The 24,764-nt window shown below is 34.2% G+C and overlaps 1 protein-coding gene across 1 annotated transcript; it reads left to right on the top strand.

Annotated features, from left to right (window-relative positions):
• Positions 1-3,748: 3,748 nt before the first annotated feature.
• On the top strand, positions 3,749-20,159 carry LOC119640286. The gene is made up of 3 exons (XM_038038206.1): positions 3,749-4,218; positions 18,941-19,641; positions 19,714-20,159. The coding sequence occupies exons 1-3, from the start codon at positions 4,208-4,210 to the stop codon at positions 20,157-20,159; spliced, it is 1,158 nt and encodes a 385-aa protein (XP_037894134.1). The 5' UTR covers positions 3,749-4,207.
• The last annotated feature ends 4,605 nt before the right edge of the window (positions 20,160-24,764 follow it).

Below are 24,764 nucleotides of genomic sequence, written 5' to 3' on the forward strand. Positions count from 1 at the left end.
AAAATCGTTATGGTCCTCTCTTTCTCTCTTATCTTATTTTGCCATTTTAGATTCAAAATTTCAATTATTCGATCACAATTCAACTTCAGCAAAAGAACAAATATCCATCTGTTACCATTTCTGGCATAGGAAATTGTCTTTTGTTGCAGTTAAATTCATGGATATGTCCCTGCAACCGAAATATAGAGTGTACTGCACTTCAATATCAGCTGCCATCGTGCCAGCTATTAAAACTTATATGCTATGTATCAACTCTAATGTAAACAGCTGGAATATATCGAAAAATTACTGAAGTGAAGATAGCCGCGCAAGATAACTCGCATTTTGTGGTTCGTGTCTTTACTAAAAATGTTTTTGCTAAGTTACAATTTATTGCGAAATGAATAACAATAAAGTAAAAAAAGTATTAAAATTAAATAATCTTAGCGAACGTGCACATATAAAACGAGTCGCTAATTACGAACGCAAAACCAAAAATGCTTAGCTATTGCTAGTAAATCTCATGCAAAAGTACGTTACAAATACTGAAAGAATGCAATGTTAAAATCGTGTTATAACCACTTTTAGACTACAGTTTTTTGATATGCCTTAAAGGACGCTAAAACCTGTCAGAAAAACCTAATTTCATTATCCTGGGATGGGGACATCGTCTCGAAATGCGCCAAAAACCGGTCCGCTCCGTATACCCAAAACACTAAATCAGTCATAAAATATTTTTAAGAAATATGACATGTACTCCATGACCGGTCTCCAAACTAGAGGTGTGAGCAGCTTTACTGTCATCGGAACTTCTAAACATCGTTATCACTTCATTACCAAATAAACATAAAACTTGTTGCTGCTCGAATTCGATGGTCGTTTTATCATGTTTTCGTGAGCAATCACGTGACTTTAGAATTTTCGTAATTAATAGAATAAGTCGAATCCAATTGCTTGCCAGAAAATAACCTGACATTTTGTTTCAACCAATTTAAATCTTCCGAAGATCACTTTATTCGAAAATTTGGAAAATTGTGCATATTTTCTAAGAAAGGATTTAGTTGATTGACAAAAGAATCTATGCTTTCTAACTGTTCTACCGGAGAGATAGCGTACAATATTATCAGCTACTCCACTGCACGATTGGTCGGAGAACAGCAAGTAGCGTAATTCATTTAGAACGATAGTGCGTTCCTTACGCGTTCACGGTTTTCAAGAAAAAGAAGTTTGCATTAAACAACAAAATCAAACCTTCTTACGCTATTTAACTTGCAATTCGATACGAACCTATTAACTGGCAACATACAGCAGATACATTTTGCAGAGTATAAGGCTCTAAGGGCAAATGGAACGATTTCATCTGTAAATAAGCATTACTCATTAGCAACATTTATCGATTCAACAAATCTAATTCATATTGGTGGGAGGCTTAAAAACTCAAACGGTGATTTTGATGCTTGACATCCCATCATATTATCAAATTTTGCTTATTTACTAAAGCGATAGTCGTGCATTCCCGTAAAAGGTTTCAGTATGCAATTACGCTACTGTGTCAGTTCATAAGTAGGCGAAGAGTAACCACCACCACACCAACCTCACGAATTATTAAGTCGGAAGTAGCGAAACTACATTGGTACAGTCTCCTGGTCAAAAGTCAAGGCTTTGCCAACTATCAGTTGCGTTTGGTTTATGCAGACGCAATACTTAAAATATTAAATTGATAATATACACATAGTCGTTAGTTAGTTTGAGTTAGATATAAGTTGTCTATTTCTTGCTAAACTATATACATATGCATACTATAATAGTAGTATCTTGTTGACATAGTTGCACATGCATTCGTTTCTCAATCATCGGGGATTTCGGTCATTTCAACAAAGAAAACTGTACCATTTATTGTCTTGCAAAATAATAACGATCATAAATACACGCAATCTTCAACTCGTCTTTTATTCTCGTTTTTGACTTTGCAAGTGTAATTACGTAATTTGAATAGTTTTTCTTTATCCGATTAGTGTCCTCTTTAGAGAATTCTGCTTTTACTCATTTTATTTTGCTGCTATTTAGATGTTTAGATTTAACATATATTTCATTTCCTTCAACATATTTTTTAGTGCTTTTTACTCATTCAATATATTATACGTGTTTATCTGTCTGTTCATTTATGCAGTGCTTTTAATTACTGACAATAAATGACAGTTGCAAATCAGTCTATTCAAAGTGTGTCACCATTTACTTAATTTTTCTTCTATTTTGTCTACATTGTACTTCGTTTGACATGATTTTCAATCCTCATATTTTACACATTTAACAGAAGCAATTGCCGATATGAATCAAAATTTTGTTATATTGTGAAGAAGTTTAGTTTATATTTACATATAGTTTTGTGTACAGTCTTTTTGGTTTATAATTTTTCATTTCTTAAATTTAGCTTACTAGATTTTTATAGTGTTTGACATATATTTTATTTGTATTGTTAATTGTTTTGCTTTTGAATCTTAGCTAGATAGGAAGTTGTATTTGGGTGTGTTTAGTTTAGGTTGAGGCTTGCCTTGTGTAGTTATATGCCCTGTAGCGTCCGCGAACAAGCTCAGGGTAGGATGTCGGTCGGTCCGTGTCAGCCGAAAAGATTGCAGTAACGGCATCTTGTTATGCAAAATCGCATGATTTTGCGGTAAATTTCCTTTTTTTGCAAGAGTAGCGGCTAGCCGCTATACAGCAACATAGAGAAGAAAAAAAAAGGAAAAGAGAAAAATCATGCGAATAATATGAGTCAGTTGAGTTTGACCCGAGAATTGAATTGGTTGTGATCGCACAACGTAAAACTGCGGAGAAATTTTATTTAATTTCTATAGACATATCTCTACGGAAGAATAAGTTAATAATGTGATTGAATTGAGTTTAGAGGAGTGAAGTGAAGAGTTGAGTGTGTGGGTTAAATGTACCAAGCAAAGCGCATCGCATTCGCGTATGAATATATTTTTTTAAATATCATTGACGGAATGCGTACGAAAGCAAAAAAAAAAAAAAATAAAAATAAATAAAACAAAAATATGTCTCTGTAAATAATCTAAAATGATGGAAATTTTGCATAAGGAATACGTGAACTTCTTATTACGATAGCTTTTGCGAAATAATGTACATGAGGATTAAATTGTTAATATTACAATATTTAAAAAGAAAGAGAATTATTATAAAGAGATATTAACATTAAATTGGCAGCCAACCTGCCTGCATCAGTTAAGTTAGAGAAATTTAAACATGAGACGAGAAGTTTTTTTCTGGATTATTTTGCTTTGTTTTTTCTGAAAAAAAGGTGATATTAAAGAGTATGTGTTGTTTATTTTCTTTACTTTGCCTTCATTGAGCAAATAATGCAATGATAATGAAATAGAAGCAAAAAAACGTTGAAGAACTACGATTTAATGTGACGGAGACTCTCGCCTTGTTTTTTTTCGATTTCAATGTAAAGCAAAGGAAACTTTTCATTGTCTTCAATTGCACATACGTACTTGTGAAGATTTATTCAAGAAAAGAACTTTACTAGCAAAAGTCAAACTCTAGACATACATTTTTTTTACATACCTAAAACCCATGCATACGAATAATTATCAAAAAAGATTCAAACATTGTATTTTATAAACAAGCCTAGAAGAAATCGAAAGCAACGAAAATGTAAACAATTGAAAGCAATTGAAAGAATAAAGAAAACAAAATTAACAAAAACTTAACCAATATCGGCACTGCAAAAAAAAAAACGAAATTATAAATTAGAAAAATTTAATAACTTTGTTTTTTTTGGTTTTATATAAAAACCATTCAAAACAAAAAGGAAAATAAAAACGGTGAAGAACATTTGAAGGCTGGGAAGTGTGTTTTTTTGTGACATCAGATGACTTCGTTTAGAAAATGGTAAACTTTCGCTCAAAGAAAAGGTGGAAAAGAACCCTGTTGGATTCACTTGATTGATGGAAGTGGTGATTTTTGTACGCATAGCCTCAAGATAAAAATTACCTACATGTGGCTTGCCATTGATGCTGTTTGAAAATTTGTAATTTTGCCACGGGATAACCACGAATAAAATTGTGTTCTCAAGTTTCATCATCCTCTTCATCATCAGATATACGCCACATCTCATCAACAGCGAACAGCAGATATCAACAGCGACCATCACAGATGCCGTCAGCACTACAGAAGGGAGCACGACGTCATTTGGAAGAGACAACGCATGTTAGTCAGGTATTTACCTTTCCTTTTTTTGTGTCCCGAGCTTCCTGTGAGCCATAATGAGCGGCTAAGGCCGAACATGCCACTGCTGTAGTAGGAGTGCGACGTACGCGTGGGTGAGCCGTAGGGGGACGTAGGACGGTTACAGACGAACTCACTCTAGACGGACGAACGACAGGCTACCGACGTAAAACGTTTTCTCCTTTTGTGTGTTTTTTTTCTCTTTCTTTGTCATGTGGCTCAGAAATCTAAGCATCCGGCAGCGGAGCTAGACCCGTGACACCCCTTTATTTAATGTTCAAATATAATTGTCTTTCCAATATGTCTCATTACAAAGTTAATCTTCTTGATTTTAATATTTTCTTAAATAATCTTCATATATTTGTCGTCATTGGGTGGGTTTAATACAATGTCTCTGCTATAGTTATATCCCCTTTATTTGTTGTTGTTCCAATATTTCAATATTCTTGAATAATCTTCATATGTTTGTTGTTATTGGGTGGATTTAATGCAATGTCTTTGCTATTCCTCATTTATGTCGTTATAACCCCTTATTTACCCTTTTCACTATTCCTCATTTCAACGTGTTCTTCATCTACACTTTAATATTTTTTTTTGTTATTCTGCACACTTTATGTATTCTTCTTCTTTCTATTCTTGGTATATTCTTCTTTTTCATTTTAATATTCTTCATATATTCATTAATAATCTTTAATATTCTTTCTATACTTCATATATTCTTCTTATACTTTCCGAGAGCGTACCGCAGTAGTCTGGATATTCAATTGTCCTTTTAAACTCCTTTGCACATTAAGTTTGTCTATTATTTAGAGGAATCATTAGTAAATGTTGTTGAGAGAGGATTTCTCGTCGGTACATTGCATCTTGTGTAGCAGTGACTTTACCGTGTTAAAATACAAGTTTTGAGGAGATGATCATAGCGATTGGCTTTTAGTTGGGTGGGATCGTTATTAGGTGCCCCAATTAGGTTAATTCTGGTTGTACAGTCTTTGGAATCCATCAATGTAACAGGAAAAGATATGCCCCTTATTTCAAATATAATAGTTTGTTTATGTGTTTTATTTTAGTTCTTGTTTGTTATTATTTTTATTATTTTTTTTTTGGGGTTAGTAAGACCTATTTACTTTGTATATTTTAATATTCTACGTATCTGTCTGATCTTCTTAATGTTAACATATTTTGTATATTTTTCATACATACATCTTTTTTTTTTTGTTCATGTTATTTTTATTTTTATTTTTTTTGATATGTTTCCTAATTGCGGGTAGGGTGAATGCTGCTTATGATTTGATTGGCACGGAACTGCTGTCTATGTATGCGTTCCTTGATGACGTCCTGGTAACAAATGGTGTTGACGTCGTCGCCAAAAAATAGTGGATAGGCGTGTTCGAAGTCCAAGGGGGTGAAGAGGAATGTGCCGTGTTCTGCCTCGAAAGCTTGAGTGCCGTCCTCGAGTGGGATCATTGTGTGGGCGAGTGTTATAGAATGCGTGTAATATTAAATACTTCGCATGTTGGCAAGATCAGAATTTGGTAGAATCGTGTTAGGAAAAGAAATTAGCCCTAAGCTGCTCGGCTTCAGTGCGCCAAGTCTTTCCGCCTCACAGATTGCCAATATAGCTCGGCATGAGACGGTCCCTAATCTTTGTGGTTCAGGCGGATTGAACGCCTTGCAATTTTCAGTGAATTAAACGCTAAGTTGAATTGTTTGATAACAATTGAGTTCTTTATTGAAAAGGTGCACTATTTATACTTAATTTCTCTATTAAATTATGCTTACCTAAACAAAATTATAATTGCTTTGTAACGAGTCTTCTTGGACAGAGTAGAAACTCAGCCACTCCAAGGTTCGTGGCAAGACAATTTATATGAAACAAAATGTTCCGGAGCTTCGGAGGGTTGGCAAGGAACCAGCGAGGTGACCCGACGAGCGATTTGGCGCACACGTGGCTAGAGGGTTTTTCCCTTTTCTCGTACTATCGCGGATTACCTAGGCGGTCATCGCTCAATTGGAGCGTGTGCGACGGGTTCGATGCTCACGGGGTTGGGGGTTTTTTTACTTTTCTCGTACGATCGCGGATTACCTAGGCGGTTATGGCTCACTTGAGGCGTCTATGACCGGTTTTTTGCACACGTCGTTAGAGATCGCGGTTTACTACAAAAAAAAAAAAACAACGGATGCGTTGCTCGTGTAATAGCTGCCTTGGCTTCATGGACCCACGGTTTGTCTCTGGTCAGCTATTCGTATGTGCAAAAAAAATGATCCTCCGTCTTTCAGGGATGGCGAATAACAGCTAAGCCAGCACATCCCCTATCCGTAAGTCAGTAGTCCTCAAGGTCCTTCAGGGATGGCGACTAACAGCTAAACCAGCACATCCCCTATCCGTAAAGTCGGTAGTCTTAAAAATCCTTCAGGGATGGCGACTAACAGCTAAGCCAGCACATCCCCTATCCGTAAAGTCAAACAAAAAAGCTATTCAAAAACGTTAACTTGTCCCATTGGCCGGGTACACTTACCTTAGGCGGCTATGACACAATTGAAAGATTCTGTGTGATGCGCCGCTCTTTTATAGCCGAAGTCTCGCTCGCTTGTTCCATTACAAACATGTTCTGTATGTGCATTGCGGCACCATACTTATATGGAGGCTTAACTTAGGTCGGCTTCGACGGGTTTGACGCAACCTTACTTGCGACTTGACTGAAATACTTATACATAACTTAATGCCAACTATCTTAATAATATGTTTGATCGAATTCCTACTCAACATGCACCCAGGTACCAAATCGCGTGATTAACCCCCCGTTAGGTACGTGAGTGCAGTGTTTCCAATATTGTTCTTGGACACGGGTTTTTTCCCCTTGTATGTTTCTCAACCTATACAATACTTCGCATACGTTTCTATAGTGTTAGACCATTTATATAGAGTAAGTGTATTTTTCCTGTTTATGTGTGTTTGTACATGTTTATACGTGTGTGTTTATATGCTTGGTATGTGTGCTCCTACATCTCTATACATTTTTTTGCTTACGAGTTTATACCTGCGTATATGTTTGCATGGCCTAACGGCGTTTATACATTGTTTCTACAGTTTATGCGTTTTCTATGATCGCATGTGCTCATACATTTTGAGCGTTGGTGCGTTGATCGTGTGTGCTTATGTATTTTTTCCCTAAATGTTTATCCCTGTGTGTATGTTTGCATGGCCTAACGGCGTTTATACATTTTTTATGCGTTTCCACAATCTTTGTGTAAGGCGTAAGCTTTGCATGACCTAACGGCGTTTATACATTCTCGTATATTTTTCTACATATTTCTATGCTCGTGAATATTCATACAGTTGCTGCGTTGTCACATGATCATGTGTGCTTTTACATTTTTATACCTAAGTGTTATCCCTAGTTATATGTTTTTGTATGGCCTAACGGTGCTTATGCCGTTTAGCAATTGCTATACTCGTATATGTATTCCTATATTGTAATCCTACGGATTTTATACATTTTGACCCTTCTCTACATATTTCACACTCGTGTGGGTGTTCATTTATTATAATGATTTTATACAGATTTTGTACAGATTCTATACATATTTTATACTCGTGTGTGTGTTCATATATTGTAATAATTTTATACAGATTTTGTACAGGTTGTATGCATATTTTATACTCGTGTGTGTGTAATGATTTTATACAGATTTTATATCTTTTATACTCATGTATGTGTATTTATACAATCTTTGTGAACTGTTTAAGTTTTGCCGTTTATGCGGTTAGCGGTTCCTTACCTTAAGGCCAGAGGCGGATGAACGTGTGCCCTGCCCAGCGGTGTTCCTTTTTTTTCCTTTCGCGCGGACGGAGGGACTAGACTGAAAGTTTCTAGGGTCTACGGGTAGACCTTTAAGCGGTCACTCGTAAGGAAGCAAAACGCTTCCTTACAGTTTAATAGTGCGACAAAATTTTTTCTTTTTTTTTTTTGCTACAGAATTATGCTGAATTTGCATAATTCTGTAATGACGGTATGCGATCACACTACAATATGATATTTTTGGATTAATTTTTAACTAATTTAAGTTAGTTTTAGGTTTTAGTCTTCAATATTCAAAATTTTTATCGGCGGAAAGAATGTGCTTGTTTTTATATTTTTGTGGCCGTTTTTATTATATGCATCCTCAGTTTAGACGCATCGTTTAAATTGAGTACACAACACAGTTTCAATTAGTAGCCAATCGGTTTTTGTTTAATAAGAACCTTATTGCAAGGCCCAGCAATTAGCATGTACGGTAAACCATGGTCTCCTTATCGACATAATTTTGTGGATTTGTTAATTATCTAAGGTATAAGTTATATGTCATAATGTTCTGCTACTTATATTGCGTATTGACATTCATATATTCCGAAAACTTTAACGTTGGGGTATTGCATATATGGTGTTTCTGCGCTATTACTTTTATATCATACGCAAATTTCAAACGGCCTGCCTCTAGTTAAGTCCAGTTTGAGCAGGAAAGTTAAACGTTTTTCGCAAGGAATTTTTTCTTCATATTACATCACATCACGTGACATTACCTCGAAATTTAGGAAGAGAGGGACAGGGCTTGACTACAGTTTGGGAACGAAGCAAATATTTAATATATTTGAAATATTATAAAACCAACCAAAATGGGAACTTTGCTTTAATTTGCTAAAAATTTTTGTCGTGAAATCTTTTAGTTTTTTATTCTTTTTTTTTCATAAGCTCCTTTTGTTGTTTCCACTGGATATGGATTGTTTATTTACACCATGTTGTGCGAAGACATGCCTTGGATGTGCACGATTCATCTCGTGTTGGCTGTGTAATCGTTTTTGACATGAGAAGTGTGCTGCCGTTATCGGTCAGGCTGCTGATGCAGTGCTTGATCCCTCAAAAGATTTACGATAGCCATGTCGTGACTGTAGAAAGCGGGATATAGATTTCACGGAGACGGGAAATTGTTTCTCAGATTTGAGCAAGAATCTCGGCTCGTTGTGGGAGAAATTTGAAATAATTAAGACTAGGTTTGATGAGTGTCGTTATATTGCGCACTTATCTTCTTCCCCAGCTAGCAAAGTTACAACTCGTAGCGTCATCACCTCTGAGTTCTCCTTAGTCTGATACGTTGGTACAAGTTAGCGCTTCCTCAAAGTCTAAAAAGAACGTTAGCTATTTTTGCTATTGTTAAGTCGGTCGGTAACAAAAAAGTTACAAAAAAGCCGGAAAGTCCTTCTCGTTTCAGCTATGCTGAAGTGGCAAGGGTATCTCCTCTCATTCGCGTCACTCAATCTGCTCAGGCCTCATCATCTAAAAATAATAATGGGAAAAGTAAATCGTCTTCTCTCCCTGTCTGTTCGAGTGTGAACGCTGGTCGCTAAACTGGGCACGTCGCACAAGCTGCTCGTGTGATTACCCCTTCTATATTCTTTTTTGTTTTTTAAAATTATTCCTAGCGTTTCCTTCGTAATCGAAGTAATAAATGGTACTATTGACTCGCCCGCACTACTTGGTTAGATAAGCTTTAATGTTCCTAACCGCTTCTGCAGGCACTTTGTCTTGATTAAGCTTAGTCAATGTAAATACAGTTATGAGCTGTTTAACCCACTCAGACTTGTTTGCAGAAACCTAATTGATGTCTATCACTTATTCTCATCATCGGATTCTTTAAAGCCTATTAAAGCAACTTTGCTTAATATGCGCGATTTACTTATGTCACATTTAAACTAACATTTCATTCTTACTATGTCATTTTTTTAATTTAAAATAATATTGTTGTTAACGTGTTGGTTGCCAAGCTTATGCATGTTTTCAATGGTTTAGGGGTTCACTTGTAATCTGGATCTGTTCTCGTTGCGGGTGTGCTTCTGTGTTAGCTGTGTACATGCCTTTTGTTATTTTTTTTTCTCTCTTTTTATTTATTTATACATGACTCGAAGATGACATCCGCTGACGCATCCAGCGACCGAGAGAAAAACACTTGTGAGGGCTAAAGCTATTCCTGGTGCTGGGGTAAGCTCAGCGGCTCCGGCTATTTGTTTCAAAGGAATTTTTCTTTTCAAGGTTTTTTTATTTTCAATGTGTTCAAGAGAGTTTTACAATTCAAACAAATGATCGTTTATTTTAAACACCATTCGTTTGTTTGTAACTATTATGTTGCTTCTTATGTTCCATTTCTTATTTTGATTTCTATTTTTAAGCACTGAACTTTGCATTTTAGGATTAAACATACACGACTTCTACGGTTTCAGAGTAAAGTTAATATTCAGTTTTCAATTTCACTTTGACACCTCAAAGCGTACCTGAGAAATTCAATTTTCTTTGAACAACTCTACACAGCACCGTCACCTAAATTAAACTCGTAGCCTAAAACTTAAATAATTATTCTCTCCAGCCAAAACTAAACTCCTAAGCTAAGCTAAAGTAATTCACTTATCTCTTGCGTAGACAAAACTTGACTTCAACTCTAACTTAAGCCAATTATTCTCACTTTGTTGTGATTTCCCTTTATTTAATCCTAATACTTAACCTACCTTATTCTAGCACTCCCCCCTCAGAAGCGAAGAACCTGTGATGCCAAAACGAGGGGCGACTATGGCTCCTCACAAAATATATAATATACGGTAATTTGGGATGTGATTTTAGCGATTGAGATGTGACGGTAACAAAATATTCATAAGAAAGAAATTGAATAGAATATTTAAGGCAAAAAATCAGTAATATTTTGCGAAGAACTTGTGCCATTGCAAACCATATCAACAACGAGGTTCGCATAAGAGAGTGCTTTTTGTAAGCCCTTCATCATCAAAATTGACAGAAGGCGCTAAGACGTGTAAGCTTATCGTCACCTATAAAACTCAGTGTTTGTATTAGAAAAGCAAACACTGTATTTGCTGCTGACCAACATCAATACTCAAATAGATAATATGCGGATGGGGCCACAAATCGAAATTGATTCATGCAATTTGGTTTGCATAGAGCTCTGATGAATTGTCAATACTTTCGCATGAGTAACCGAGTAGGAAAAGGATCGAGGCTAACAACTTAATGCTAGTGATTTCAAATCTGAACTGGGGTAGAGCATATGATCAAAGATATACGGCAGCCCCAAAAACCACCCCTCGAAAATTTATTTTAAAAATACAAAAAATAAATAAATAAATAATGATTCACATGGAAAAGAAAGATATAACTAAGGGATATAACTCGCTCTTTAAAAAAATTGTACGGCTTCTCAAATCTCATAGTCAATTCCGGTAATTAACTGATACTTAATAGTGTGGGATATAGTTACACACAACAGTTTTTTTCTGCTAGGCTTTGGGCTGTTCTTATTAAAGACTTTAGAAATTATTGGACTTCGTAGAATGCCAGCTTCGTCCGCTCTTTTCACATAATCCAGTCCTTTTGTAGTAATTGATGTTTAACGCATAATAATTTATAAGTCGGATTTGGTCATTCATTGCAAATGTTTTCGATACCAAACGAAGAGGACAATTACTTGAACATCAATAAAGAATTTATGACAACATATAAATTAAATCTAAAAAGCCGGCCTGGTTTTTCAACACATTATCTCACATCTGAATATAACAAAAATGTTTAGAAGACATGCCAGCTGTCAAATTTCGGTCCCGAGTAACACATAGCGTGATTTACTTTGTCTCAGATACTGTGACCTTTAAGCGTATATTCTGCCGTTGTAGTAATAAAAGAATAAATGGAATGGTCATACGAATACATTCCGATATCACTTTTATTATAAAGCAGCGTAATTTGGTTCGACAAAACACGTAGAAAAAATACCTTGTCACTTCCACACGTACATGTATTTTTGAAATTTTTTCCACAGCTATTGATGGTAATAATAGTTTGACAATGGAAAGCTTTTGCATTCATTAAAAATATTTTAAGAACACATTAGAGAATGTGGGATGCGCGGCGAGTCATCTGTCTTATCTCAAAGGTGAAATAGTTTTCAACTCCTCCGCAAACTCTGCATATTTTTTCAGAAATCTCTTTATACGCTAAGTAAGATGGGTTGTATATGCATGTGCCTATAACAATGTGTGAACTTTAATTAATTTAAAAAAGAAGTAATGTACAAATAAATTTAATTAGGGAACAATCTATGAGGGTATATCAACAAAGTCGAAAGGTGGTTGAGCACTGAAAAATGTGTTCCCTGAATTGCTGTAGTTTTAGATGTCTAAAATTTCATAAGAAGTTCAAGTCTATTGTAATAAAAAATTCAAATAATCAACACTATATAAATGCAATCCCTCTTGATGGCTTAAACTTTGGCGATAATACTAGTTTAGGCGTTTCAATCGTTTTTATCGTATCTATTGGGTCACTCGAACTTGTATCCTCATCTAAAGCAGTTTCAGAATACGATGTGTCCTCATCAGGTGCATTTTATTCACTACTATTATTAGTAGCCTTGTTATTAGGCTTTGGTTACATAACCTTGTGATGTAACTCTTTTGAAAGCTTTTACTTTCACAACTAGCAACTGGTACTATTTTCCCCAATGCCGTAGTATTCTCCACAACGTTACAACCGGGCGTATGTGATTAAGCAGCGGCGAAGAAGATTAACTAGAATCTGTTGCTGAAGATTCAGATGATGAATATTTTTTCATCAAATTCATCTCAATTTCAGGCGGCACCCTAAAAATAATGGTTTATGTTGACAACAAGGGTTTATCAGAATATAAGTTAACAGTTCTTTGTGTATGTCCTCGTAATTATTCTACGATAAGATACTTTTTATATTCCTTCTTTAGTTACCGTCCAAATTAAAGTTTGTCTCAAATCATTTGTTCACCCCATTCGCCTTTTTCCGCCATTCCCTAAATCTTCTGCACCGATGCCAAACCCGTTTTGGGATCCTTCTACTTCAAAGCGTTACTGTTCCATATCCTTATAGAATGACACCAACTTTTTAGCTATTTTTTGTGTGGCGGTCGTAGAGTTATTAAAAGGTGCGTTGCGTTTAAAATTATTGAGGAATCATTAAATATTGGATTAATTCCAGTTGACATGTGTTGTCATTTACCTCTACGTTGTTAATAACTTTGGCGTTAGGATTATTAAATTTAGCTTGTGTACCCCTCATTGATGTGAAAAACAATTTTTTTTGTTTTTCGGATATAATTGAGTAAAATTTTCTTTCCACTTTTTCGCATTATTTCATATGATAATTATTTGACTTCAGATTAAATCACATGTGTATATTTTATTTAGCTTAAATAATAATTTTTATATTAATTACTTATTGATTGTAACCAACAGTAAGTATAATATATTTGTAATTAAGTGTTTTATCTTATTATAATCCGATGTGTTTATACTTGCGGTTGACTAAGGCGATAGCTGTGCATCGTATTGTTACGGAAATCCCATATCCAGTTCATTCCAGCTAATTAAATAATCAATTCCCTAAAAATGCGGCTGCGAGCCGATGAAATCGATTAGTGGAAAAACAGATGGGGAAAAAGCAAGTGCACTTTCGCAAGCGCATTATGCAGCTTCCGGCTGGCGAAAACGATTAGGAATAAAACAGGTTAACGAATTAAAAATGAATCCATGAATTTAGGTATAGTAATACGCTTGTAAAAATGTGTATCAATAGAATATTTGTGAAAGGCATAATTAGTAGAAAAAGACTTTTGAGTTGAGCAGTCGAAAGTATTGGCAAAAATAAATTGTGAATAATCCTACATTTAAGGAATATAATTGTAAATAAAAGAACTTTGAAACAAAACATCCACGATCCAGTGATACGGACTGTATCTTAGAAAAGCGAATTTTATAACAATATTTGGAGAGGGATGGTGTATTTTTCATGGTATAATGCGTCCTTTATTCGTCTTTCAATAGTTGTTAATGTAAATTGCTTTACGTATTCTCAATTTCACATGTCCTTGGCTCTTCTTTCGCTAAATAAATTCAATTTGTGTTTTAAGTTAGTTTTTTTTATTTTAAATAATTGTCAGAAGGAAATTTATTTTATTTTATATTTATTTCACTCATACTTTAAATATTTATCAAATATTGTGTTTTGGTTATTTGCAAATTGTTAAAAGTTCGGCGGTATTTGTGCGAGTTCTTAAGCAGCTTTCATTAATTTGTTGTTCATATTTAACTTTTTCAAAAGAAGGAAATTTTTAGGCGTCAAAAAAAACTTTTTCAGTGCGTGCTGTCACGGTCCCCAAGTAGTGAAACTCAAATAAAGATTCCGCTTTATAATATTTTCACATTTTGTTTATTGACGTTTATAATATATTTCTCTTTTTAACTGAACTGCGATCAGTGTTTTATATAGTAAATTCTTGTGCCGGCTTAAGGAAAATAGTAAAGGTTTAAACTAGGTTATTACAAAATTTTCACAAACGTAATTTACTGGAACCAATGGAGTCCAAATGAATTAAAGTTATTTATTTATATTTTCTGCATAGTTAAATTAAGGTTTCAGATGTACGTACTTGCTTTAGTTTACATATATATATATATATGTATATATTTATATCCAGATAATTAAAAATTATTTCCTTTTTTCTTTTCTTGTTTACTTGATGTACTGGTGTACTTTTTTCTTGTTCTTTGCATTTGTTTGAATGTATATTGTTATTCGCACACTAACGATATGATATTTACGTCGTATAAGTGTGTTTCTAGTTAAAAACATAATTTTCATTTCAAAACTTATGGTAAGTTAATAGTGTTTAGCGATTTCGATAAGCCTAATGTTTTGCCCTTAACAATGATCTTAGGTAGTTTCGTATCCATTGATAAATAATGCGTTCTTTGATGCTTTTCATGGGTTAGCTTTTTTCCACAATTGCATTGTTATTGTAAATGATAAATTTTTTCGTTAAAATTTTCGCATTAAATAAAAAATGTAATAAAATTCTGTTTTAGGTATTAATTTATCCTTATTCCGCACTTACTGTTTGTTTCATCTGAAGATAATCATCGCTATCGTCATCGCTTATTCTAAATTGTCTGTTGCACTGTGAACTATGTAACACAGAATTTAATAATAATCCGGGAGATAGCAAAGAGATTAACTACTCTTTCATGACCAGTTATATAGCCCCGTCAGCGTGTCTTTTAAGAGGCAGGTCAGCTTCCACTAACCTTCTAGAGTTTTGTTATCAAATCTTCAAAGGATTTTTCGATCACAAGCAAAAGTATGTTATCATCACCGACTTGCCCAAATCGTTCCGCAGTGTTCCGTAGTATTGCGAATTCTTATAAATTATACTGTCTTGCTTTTATGAATAATATGGTTGAATGATAATAGCTATCCCAACGTTATCGTTTAGTTCCATCCAATTTGCACTATCTTCCGTTACTTCTAGCATTTCCCAGGACCGCCATCTCGGGCCAATTGTATATATATTAACTGCGAATGACTTTCCTGATATATTAATGTTTGCGGATGTCGTTAAACTTTGCCTCTCCTTTGATACATAGTACGGTGTTAATCTTCTTCGATCAACTGTTAACTTGAATTCATGGTGTGTAATTAATCGCTTGGTACTGAATTTAACAAAATGTAAGAAATTGTAGTTTGCGTGGCGGTATGTTGCCCTCTTATTATCATGTTTAAAAGCACATCTTTGAAAATTTCTCGAACTATAAAAATATACGTGTTTTTTTCTACTTAAAACTCAATTTTTACATCCATATTTAGGTTTCAATAAATAAAACTCCATCTCTTCTTAGTTTTAAAAAAAGCATATCTAAAAATTTTAACGACCACTATGTTACCAAAGATTTTTGTCTTCTTAATTGTGGATGCCATGCTAACCGTTTTGAAACTGTTCATATTTTACTAGGAGGCGAAAGATTTATTCGACAACTGAACCGTATGAAAAGAGACTGAAAATGTATGGTTTATTTACGCTAGCGAAGAGACGTGTTGGGAGTAACATTTTCATTTAAGCCAATAAAGGATGATGTTTAATCTACCTGCTAAATGAGAACAAGTTAAATAATTTTATTTTCCTTTGGGTTTACCTTATTAATAAAACGCAAACTTTTTATATTTTTTGATTTAATTTATTTAACAAATTTGTTTCTTAATTTTATTTCGAAACTAGGTGTTTTTAAGTGAATAGTTGGTAAAGAGACTGACTTTCCTTAGTAAATTATAAAAAAAGAAACCTCGGTTTAACCACAGTCAGCATTTATGTTTATTATAGGGTGAAATAAGATATTGGTGGGAGATGTTTATGGTAGGGTGCCATTGGATATCGGTGAGAAGTGTTCACAATAACTTCATATGACACTCGTTGTTTATGAACTTTACGGTTGTTTATTATATTTGTGAGGGTGGTTCGTAAATTTGTACTTTTAATTAGGATGGTCCTTAACTAACATATTAATCTTAATACTTCTAGTAAGGTATCAAGGCGTTTCGCTTGTTTGAATCTACAGTGTCGAAGTAGTCATGAGTTGTTTAATCCGTCTCTGTCAATATGCAAAATGTTAAACGAATATTACCACTTATTAGATTCCATTGTTAGTATGATTGAAAGCATTTATGTAACAAATTGTCTAAGCTTTTGTAGCCTATTGAAACACAAATAAATACGCTCATAACAATTGTTGGCAAACTGCTATATGTCGGTTATGCATTTGCACATTTAAATTTTTTAATTAAGTGAATTAATTTCTTATTACTTATTCTGTCTGCTAACACTGATCAATAAGTACTAAATTTAAGCGTTACAATGTTTGCGAATGTGCCAAAATATGGAAATGATTAATATATGGAGTGCTAGCACATTATATAGCTACAAATAAAAAATAACAAATAAGAAAGTTATTTGCGGCAAGGGCTGAATCTCGCGTACCCACCACTATGTTCTTCTCATTCTACTCTATACGTTCTTTTGTTTGACAAACATATCGCTGGTATCATTAATTTCATTTCAAAATTAAGCCATTTTTAGTCCGTTAATATATCATCGTTTGATGAATGTGTTAAACATCCTGCCTTGTTTGCCTTATGCAAAATAAGCATATAATCTTAAAAGATTCCACAAAATTAAAATTAATCACTTGTAACTTTATATTGCCATTTCCGATTGTTTCCAGTTTTACATTTCAGCCTTGTCACTTTAATAATTTCCGAGTAACGAGTTCAGTTAGCGTTCCACTTCGGACTTCTACTCTAACCAATTTGGCCCATTTTCAATAGCAATCGGCGTGCACAGACTTGCAATGTTTCCACCAAATTTGACGTTGTTGCCTACATTTTTGCGACCTGGAGAGTGCCAACAACAAACACAACACAAACGGACAAACATGGTTTAAACAATTTAGAAATCCATGTTGATCAAGAAAATGTTTACTCTTTACGGTCTCTGAAGCTTACTTTGCACAACTGCACAAAGGGTGAAATCCCAAGACCAAGAGATATGGAAGAATTCAGCTTGGTCCTCGTATTGCGATGCACCAACGAACAGTCAAGAAACTTATTCCAGCATTTGCAGTTGTGGACAAAATCTTACGATTGAACATATATTTTGTGAATGCCAAAACATTTTTGGTATTGGCGGAATCTAGTCCCAGTGACATGTTGGATTTATGTTTTTGTCTAAATAAAACATAATAATAAGAAAACATAAATATATGTTCCTAACTTCAATTCAAATTTTCTAAACTGTGGACTCATAATCTACAGCTTCGTTTTTAAATTACGAGAACTTTGTGATATATAGCTACATTGAGCTAAATTGTATTTATGTTTGGTTGTGTTGAGTGGTTGGTATTGATGGTCTGCGGGAAATCAACGAATAAGAGCCTAGCAAAAAACAAAGTTTGCGCCTATTTATCAACGAGATCGGTTACTATTAATGGTACAATATATGTTATATGTTTGGCGGCGATAATTAAGATTTGCTTTGAAAAGGAAAACGCGCTATTTCGAACTTAGTTGTCTTATCTAATAGAATTTGGCTGTAATAAAAAAGTACTCCTTCCTTCTGTTTCATAACTTAAAGTTTTGTTTTTTATTACAGGCTAATCACACTATAACAATAAATACAATTTGTAAAAGATATGACGATATATAGTGACACCCTACTTTCTGCCTTAGTAAAGAATATTAAGGACAGTCAACATTACCGGCTTTGATTTAAATGTTTGCTATCGAAATCTTTACAATCGACATAATAGGCCAAGTACACTTTCAAATTTATAGTAGTATATGTTTTTTCCAGTTTATGGAAATTTTTAGCATTTTCTCTTATTAAATTTTTTCTTCTGAAGTATTTCAAGTAATTTTTTTTTTGAGTTTTGGACGCTAATTATTTTTCATAATAAAAATCAACCAGAAAAATTTTCGTTTTCTCTTTTGTTATATATTTTGTTTTTCCAAAACAATTTTACGATTTGCTTTGCCATTTGTTTTAGAGCAAAGCCAAGACAAGAAAACACCAAACGAAATCAAAGCAAAACAAAAGAAAATTCAAAATACAGTCTTAAATAAACGACCATATTCGTACACAAAACCAGCCTGAATTTATTTCAAATAACGGTATTTGTTAAGCAAATGTTTCTTACCAGAATGGTTAACGGTCTTTTTAATTCGAAGTAAGGTTCCAGCTAATTTCAGGAATAACAGCAACAACAGCAATACTGATTACTTTAATTGTTTGTTTTTCGTCTCTTTTCCTTGCAAAATTTACTTAGCAAAAGCCATCAATTGCAGCAACATCATAGTCAGCAGCAGCAGTCGCAACAACAACTTAACCAGCAGAATTTTGTACAAACAAAATCGACGAAAACAATAAAGAAATCAGAGAAGAATAAAAGGTCGGTTATAAAGAGCGAATCGAAAAAATCTATTAGCGAATTATTGGGGAAAAATCACGGTAAGGATGCCCCAAGTAAGGCATTGACAACATTCAAGTCAGATAATCAGCTGCCGTCAACTTCGAAGGGGACGAATGCTGACAACAATAACAATAACAGCAATAAAACTCCTCCCACAAAAGTGAAATCTGGCAGCTGGAAACGTTCAGAAAAACAAATATCGGGCTTCAATACCCTAACCAATAAAAAATCGAAAAGTTTACGTAAACGCTCCCCAACTTGGCTTAAATTTCCTAGCAATAGCGTTAAGATAGCCGAGAAATCTGCTTACGTTAATGCAGTTGAAACTACCTCTGTATGTCGTCCAGGTACATTGTACTCTGATGTACTATTTGGGGCAGGAACTTCCTGTTTAGTGAAAGTTAAAACATTAACCCCGCGACGGGCCACTAATACTGCTCAAAAGAAACTAACCAAAGCATTGATAAAATGCTCGGGTACGGATCATGAAATATCAGATGAAACTGAACTTGAAATCGAACGCGAACTATTTCCGAGTCTTCATGTATTCACAAGCAGTAAGCCTTCAACGTCTACCTCCTCCGCCTCGACACCGCGTACGGATTCTCTAAAAAACGCTCCCCTTTTAGATTCTTCTATCCGCAACGATGCCGCGCTTTTAGGTGCTATTAGTCACACACAAGCACCCATTAAGACTGATACTTACGAAGAGGCAGATATTGTTATACTTCAGGATCGCAATGATATACAAATCAAGGATAAAGAAGTTTCTTATGGTAATTATTTGGATCACCATTTTCAGCACCTGAATGGTGATGAAAGTAGTGGGTTGGACGTAAGCGTCGGTATCTGCGGTGCATCTTGTTCTTCGGTGAAAAAAGTTGATAACAGTAAACGCTTGGCCATTGACATAGCTTCATGGAATTTTCTAGATGCTGATGTAAGCAAAGATGCTTATCCTAAGTTTTTGTGCCAATTCGACGATGAGCATTATTTAAAAGCTGAGAAAATGGCTTTATTGGGTCTCAAATTAGCTTTAGGCAATAGTTCGCAACAGGGTAAATTTAAATTTTGATATAATTGGGATATTTTACTTATATTTTTTTACTGCAAAGCAACGACAAAAGGAAAAATCAATATCTGAAGTGTTTTATTCTCTTTGAATACATTTAGTAAAAAGTAAGCAAGAAATCTCTCAGCTGCTTTGATTGAGCCCTTTATACTAAATTGGTTTCAAGACCTTAAGAAGGCGTCGGTGTTGTATAATTCGTCTCTAGAACTGTGAAAAGGTCTAAAAAAGAGTTGAAACAGTCTTCATATGAGAGCAACTTTTTCTGGAGAAGTTTACTGCTGCTGCCCATTTGAAGTCAACCTTGTGGTCCGAGTCCTTCTTCTTCTCCAATTCGGCAAATGGGCAACAGATGCTCTGTTGGGTAAAAAAGAATCAATGGAAACAAACTGTATAATTCACTGAATTAGACAAGCAGCAATCTGTCAGATGATCGCCTTCGACCTCTATTGCACTTTAATTGTAAAATTAACCAGTTATACTTCTATGCGTCATACCGGAATTTTATTGCTCCTGTGCCTTGTGAGAAGACAACCACTACTCCTTCGAAGCGACTTGAAATGCAAGAAATGTTGACCATTGAAAGGTGCTAGATCCATCTGTTTTATATTTTGAAAAAAAATGGCTGAGAACTCGAAGCTATGTAAATCTTCCTCCTCATTTCATTTCCGTCGTTTATACTCCTCATAATAAAAAAAGAGTATAAATTTCTCATATTCATGCAAGTATATAGTATAGTGAAAAATTTAATTGCCACCGAAGATCAACAAAAACGTAATACAGAAATGTTTTTATGATTATGATTTAACCCGAAATATTTGGTTGGCCGGTGGACGATCGTTACTTATTGTTACATCTGGCAATACTTCACAGTAGAAGAAGAACCGATAGAGCAACCTCGTTTACACTTTGCTATTGATTAATTTGAATTCTTTTTACAACAAAATTGCCTCCTAATTGGTACGAGAGTGTACATTCCACCACGGTTAAGAGGTAAAGTTTTGCAAGAATTGCTTACACCATATTTTGGGAAGACTCGCATTTCACTAGAAACTATAGGTATAGGTATTGCAATTGAAAATATGGTAAAAACATTGTACAAATTGCCAACGATACCGCCTTAAAATTCAGTTCGCAGTTTTTATACAGATTCATTGTATCAAATGCAGTATATACTATTTATGATTTGGATCTTTTATTTAAAATAAATATTGTGACGCTTTTTGAAAGTAGAAACCGTTCTTAAGTCGTAAAGTAAGATGGAAATAGTCCAAATTTCATTGCAAGTTGAGCGAGTGTGTTTATACAAACCTACGTGCTAATGGCTATAGAAAAGTAAAATTAATCAATTTTTATATTGTTATATGAGCAGTATTTGGTTTGGTTAATACTTCAACTAGTATATGCTGAACGTACGCGATTTTGACGAAGTGAAATATGTGTATTGCCATATTGTTATAGGAAAGCCAGATATATGAACTTGCATGTACAATATATTGAAGGTTAAATTTGGATTTAGAAAAATGTCAATATTTAAACTTTTTAGTGGAGGAATCAGCGTAATTATTATTAAAAATAATAAGAAAAGATTTTATTCGTAAAGTTTTGACACAGAACGCTGGTAGCAATGGTGTGTGAGTGACGTGTTTCTTCTACGATTAAAGATTTCATATATGTCGTAATAATCTGTCGTAAGTAAATAACAATGAAATCGTTTTGTCCTTGTATGTCTTGCATTCCAAGAATACCAGCAATAGTAAGTAAATTACTTGACACTTTCATCCGCCTAAAGTAAAAAACTTCAAGAAGTTCAGATTTAATTAACTACAGCCTTATGGCTGTAGGAATTAGTGACATTAAAAGAATTATTTTGGATATTAAGTCAAAAAACAAAAACAATATCATTTACTACTGCATACTTGGACGATGCTACCCATTGGTTGGAATAACACAATGATAACTGACGCACATAATGAGCTCTATCAACACCAATCACCGTCAAGTATATTTATTGTATTATACGTTGAATTATTTTTTCTTATCTTCTTATCATATGTATAGTCATAACATATATAGATGTAGGGGGTTTTTGTTCATTTGGTTTTGCTATTATTCTTCACAAAAAACAATAAACTATGGAATAGCGAAATTCCGTCCGAAGGTCTTTCCTTTTGTAATTCCTCAGTTGTTATAGTTAAAATAAAAGGCTGAAATTATGGAAAAAGAAAAAGTCTAAAGTGCGTGCGTATTACATAACGGTGGATTTTGCGAATGAAACTGATATGACTGTTTACAAATCTATGCCTGCTAAGGCATCAACAAACATAATATATTAGGCGACAGAAGAGTACAATCGGAGATAAAAAAAAGAGAAAGAAGGAGATGAGAGCAAAATAAGTCAAATAGCGAAAGGTCAGTAGAGTGGAAACCTTCAGGGAGAAAGGATCGGATTTGAGTTATTTAGTGGTCAGCGAAAAAATTTGCTGTGAAAAATGTGAAAATGGAGATTTTGAATATGGAAGAATATATATATATATATATGTATATTTATATTCTCTTGTTTGCATAATGAATTAAAAAGGAAAAAGAAGAGAGTACCGAAACGGTTAGGTGAAGTAAGTAACGGTCGATAAGTACACATGGGGCAGTTTGGGAGTAGAGAACGGAATCGAGGAAAATATTGTAATGATCTTTTTTTTGTTGTGATGGCCAACGAGTTAGCCGCCAAAACCCCAACCCAAACCATAGTAACGTGCGAGTAGAAATAAAATGAAGTATGGAATTATAAGGTAAACGAGCAAGGCCCCACTTTATTTCCAGGTTAATACGCAATATTATTGGCGACGACGATAAATTTGTAAAAATGGTAACAAAGAGGAAAAAGACTACGTGAAAAACTTGTTTTACGGCAGCAAAAATTTTTTGGAGAGCAAGCCATGCTGCAAAGATAAGCGGATTCTTTAAAAGCAGAAGAGCAGACGCTTCATTGGTTTTCAAATAATTCCATAAAGAAAATTAATATAGAAATTTATATGTGTGATAATTACAGCACCACTTTACTGCCTATGAGGTGGATTGGTAGCCAAACCTTTGTTGAATTGACCTCGTTGTTGTAGCAGGTACCTACGAATATCTAAAAAGCCAAATTGGTTACATCAAGGTTCGGTTACATATCCTATTGCAAAATATTTATTAATTTGTATTTAGTTATTTTATTTTATTTATTTACATATGAAATTCAGCCCAATAGTCGAATTCAATCGGGTCTTACAGGTAAGTCTTATGCTAATTATTGTTAAAAACGAATATAAAGTGTATAAGGAGAAGTAAAGAGACAAAAAAATGACGAAAATATAAAAAGAATAAAATTAATTTTTAGATAAATAAGAGGGAAAAAATCAAACAAAAGCATGTATACATCTGACACAAAGGTACACAACATGGAAAGAAGTTTGACAATCGACAATGGTAACAAAATTCAGTTAATTTTTGAATCATACTAAAATGTTAACCATATTTGTAGTGAGATTAAGTAATAGAGTAATAGATAGAAAGTAAGTAATAGATATCATTTAGAATTTTTCAAAGAACTCTGAACTTGTTGAAAAGTTTGTAATTTTATCCACATTGACTAACTTTTATATCTGTATATTTATTTACTTATTTATTCATTTATTTATTCCACTAAAACTCAACTAAAAATTATGACAGTCGAGTTCAATTGACTCTTAAAGTAAAACTTCAATTAATTAGCAATTAATATTAAATTAATTAATATTAAAACTTAATATAAGTACAATAAAACAAATAAGAAGAAAGAAAAAAAAAACAAAAGAAAAAAAGCATATACACCACTAGCATAGAGCCACACCCATAACCGGTACAAGACCAAATTGCGAATGAACCCCTAAATCATCGCAAACATGCATAAGCTTGGCAATCGATAATAGTTAACAACAATTCATTTTCGACTCAACGTAACATTTTAAAGTTAAGAGCTACTTTAGGTACGACATAGGTAAATTACGCGCATTAAGCTATGTTGCTTTAATGGACTTTAAAGAGTCCGATAACGAGAATAAGTGATAGACGTCATTTAGGTTCTTGCAAACTACTATGAGCGGATTAAACCGCTCATAATTATATTTACACTGACTAAGCGTAACCAAGATAAAGTCCCTAAAGAAGCGGTTAGGGACATTAAAGCTTATTTCACCAAGTAATGAAGGCGAGTCAATAGCACCATTTATTACTTTAATTAGAAAGGAAACGCCAAGAACAAATCTACGTTTTTTCAGAGACGATAAGGATAACAGAAGCAACCTATTTTCATAGGGAGAAAGAGAGGCAATCGGATCCCAACCCAAATTTCTAAGGGCAAACAGCAAGAATTGCTTTTGAACCGATTCAATTGAATCTACATAGCACCTATATGAAGGAGACCGCACAACGGAGACATACTCACGTAAAGGTATAACCAAACACATGTACAGCCTTTTGGTAATCAAGCTCTTCGGACCACCTCTTTATAAAACCAAGCGCGGGCCCAGCTTTGCTTATCGAGAGCTCAATGTGCAAGTGAAAACGTAATCTATGATCAAATAAAACGCC

The sequence above is a fragment of the Glossina fuscipes genome, unplaced genomic scaffold (genome assembly GCF_014805625.2).
Source record: "Glossina fuscipes isolate IAEA_lab_2018 unplaced genomic scaffold, Yale_Gfus_2 117, whole genome shotgun sequence".
NCBI lineage: Eukaryota > Metazoa > Arthropoda > Insecta > Diptera > Glossinidae > Glossina > Glossina fuscipes.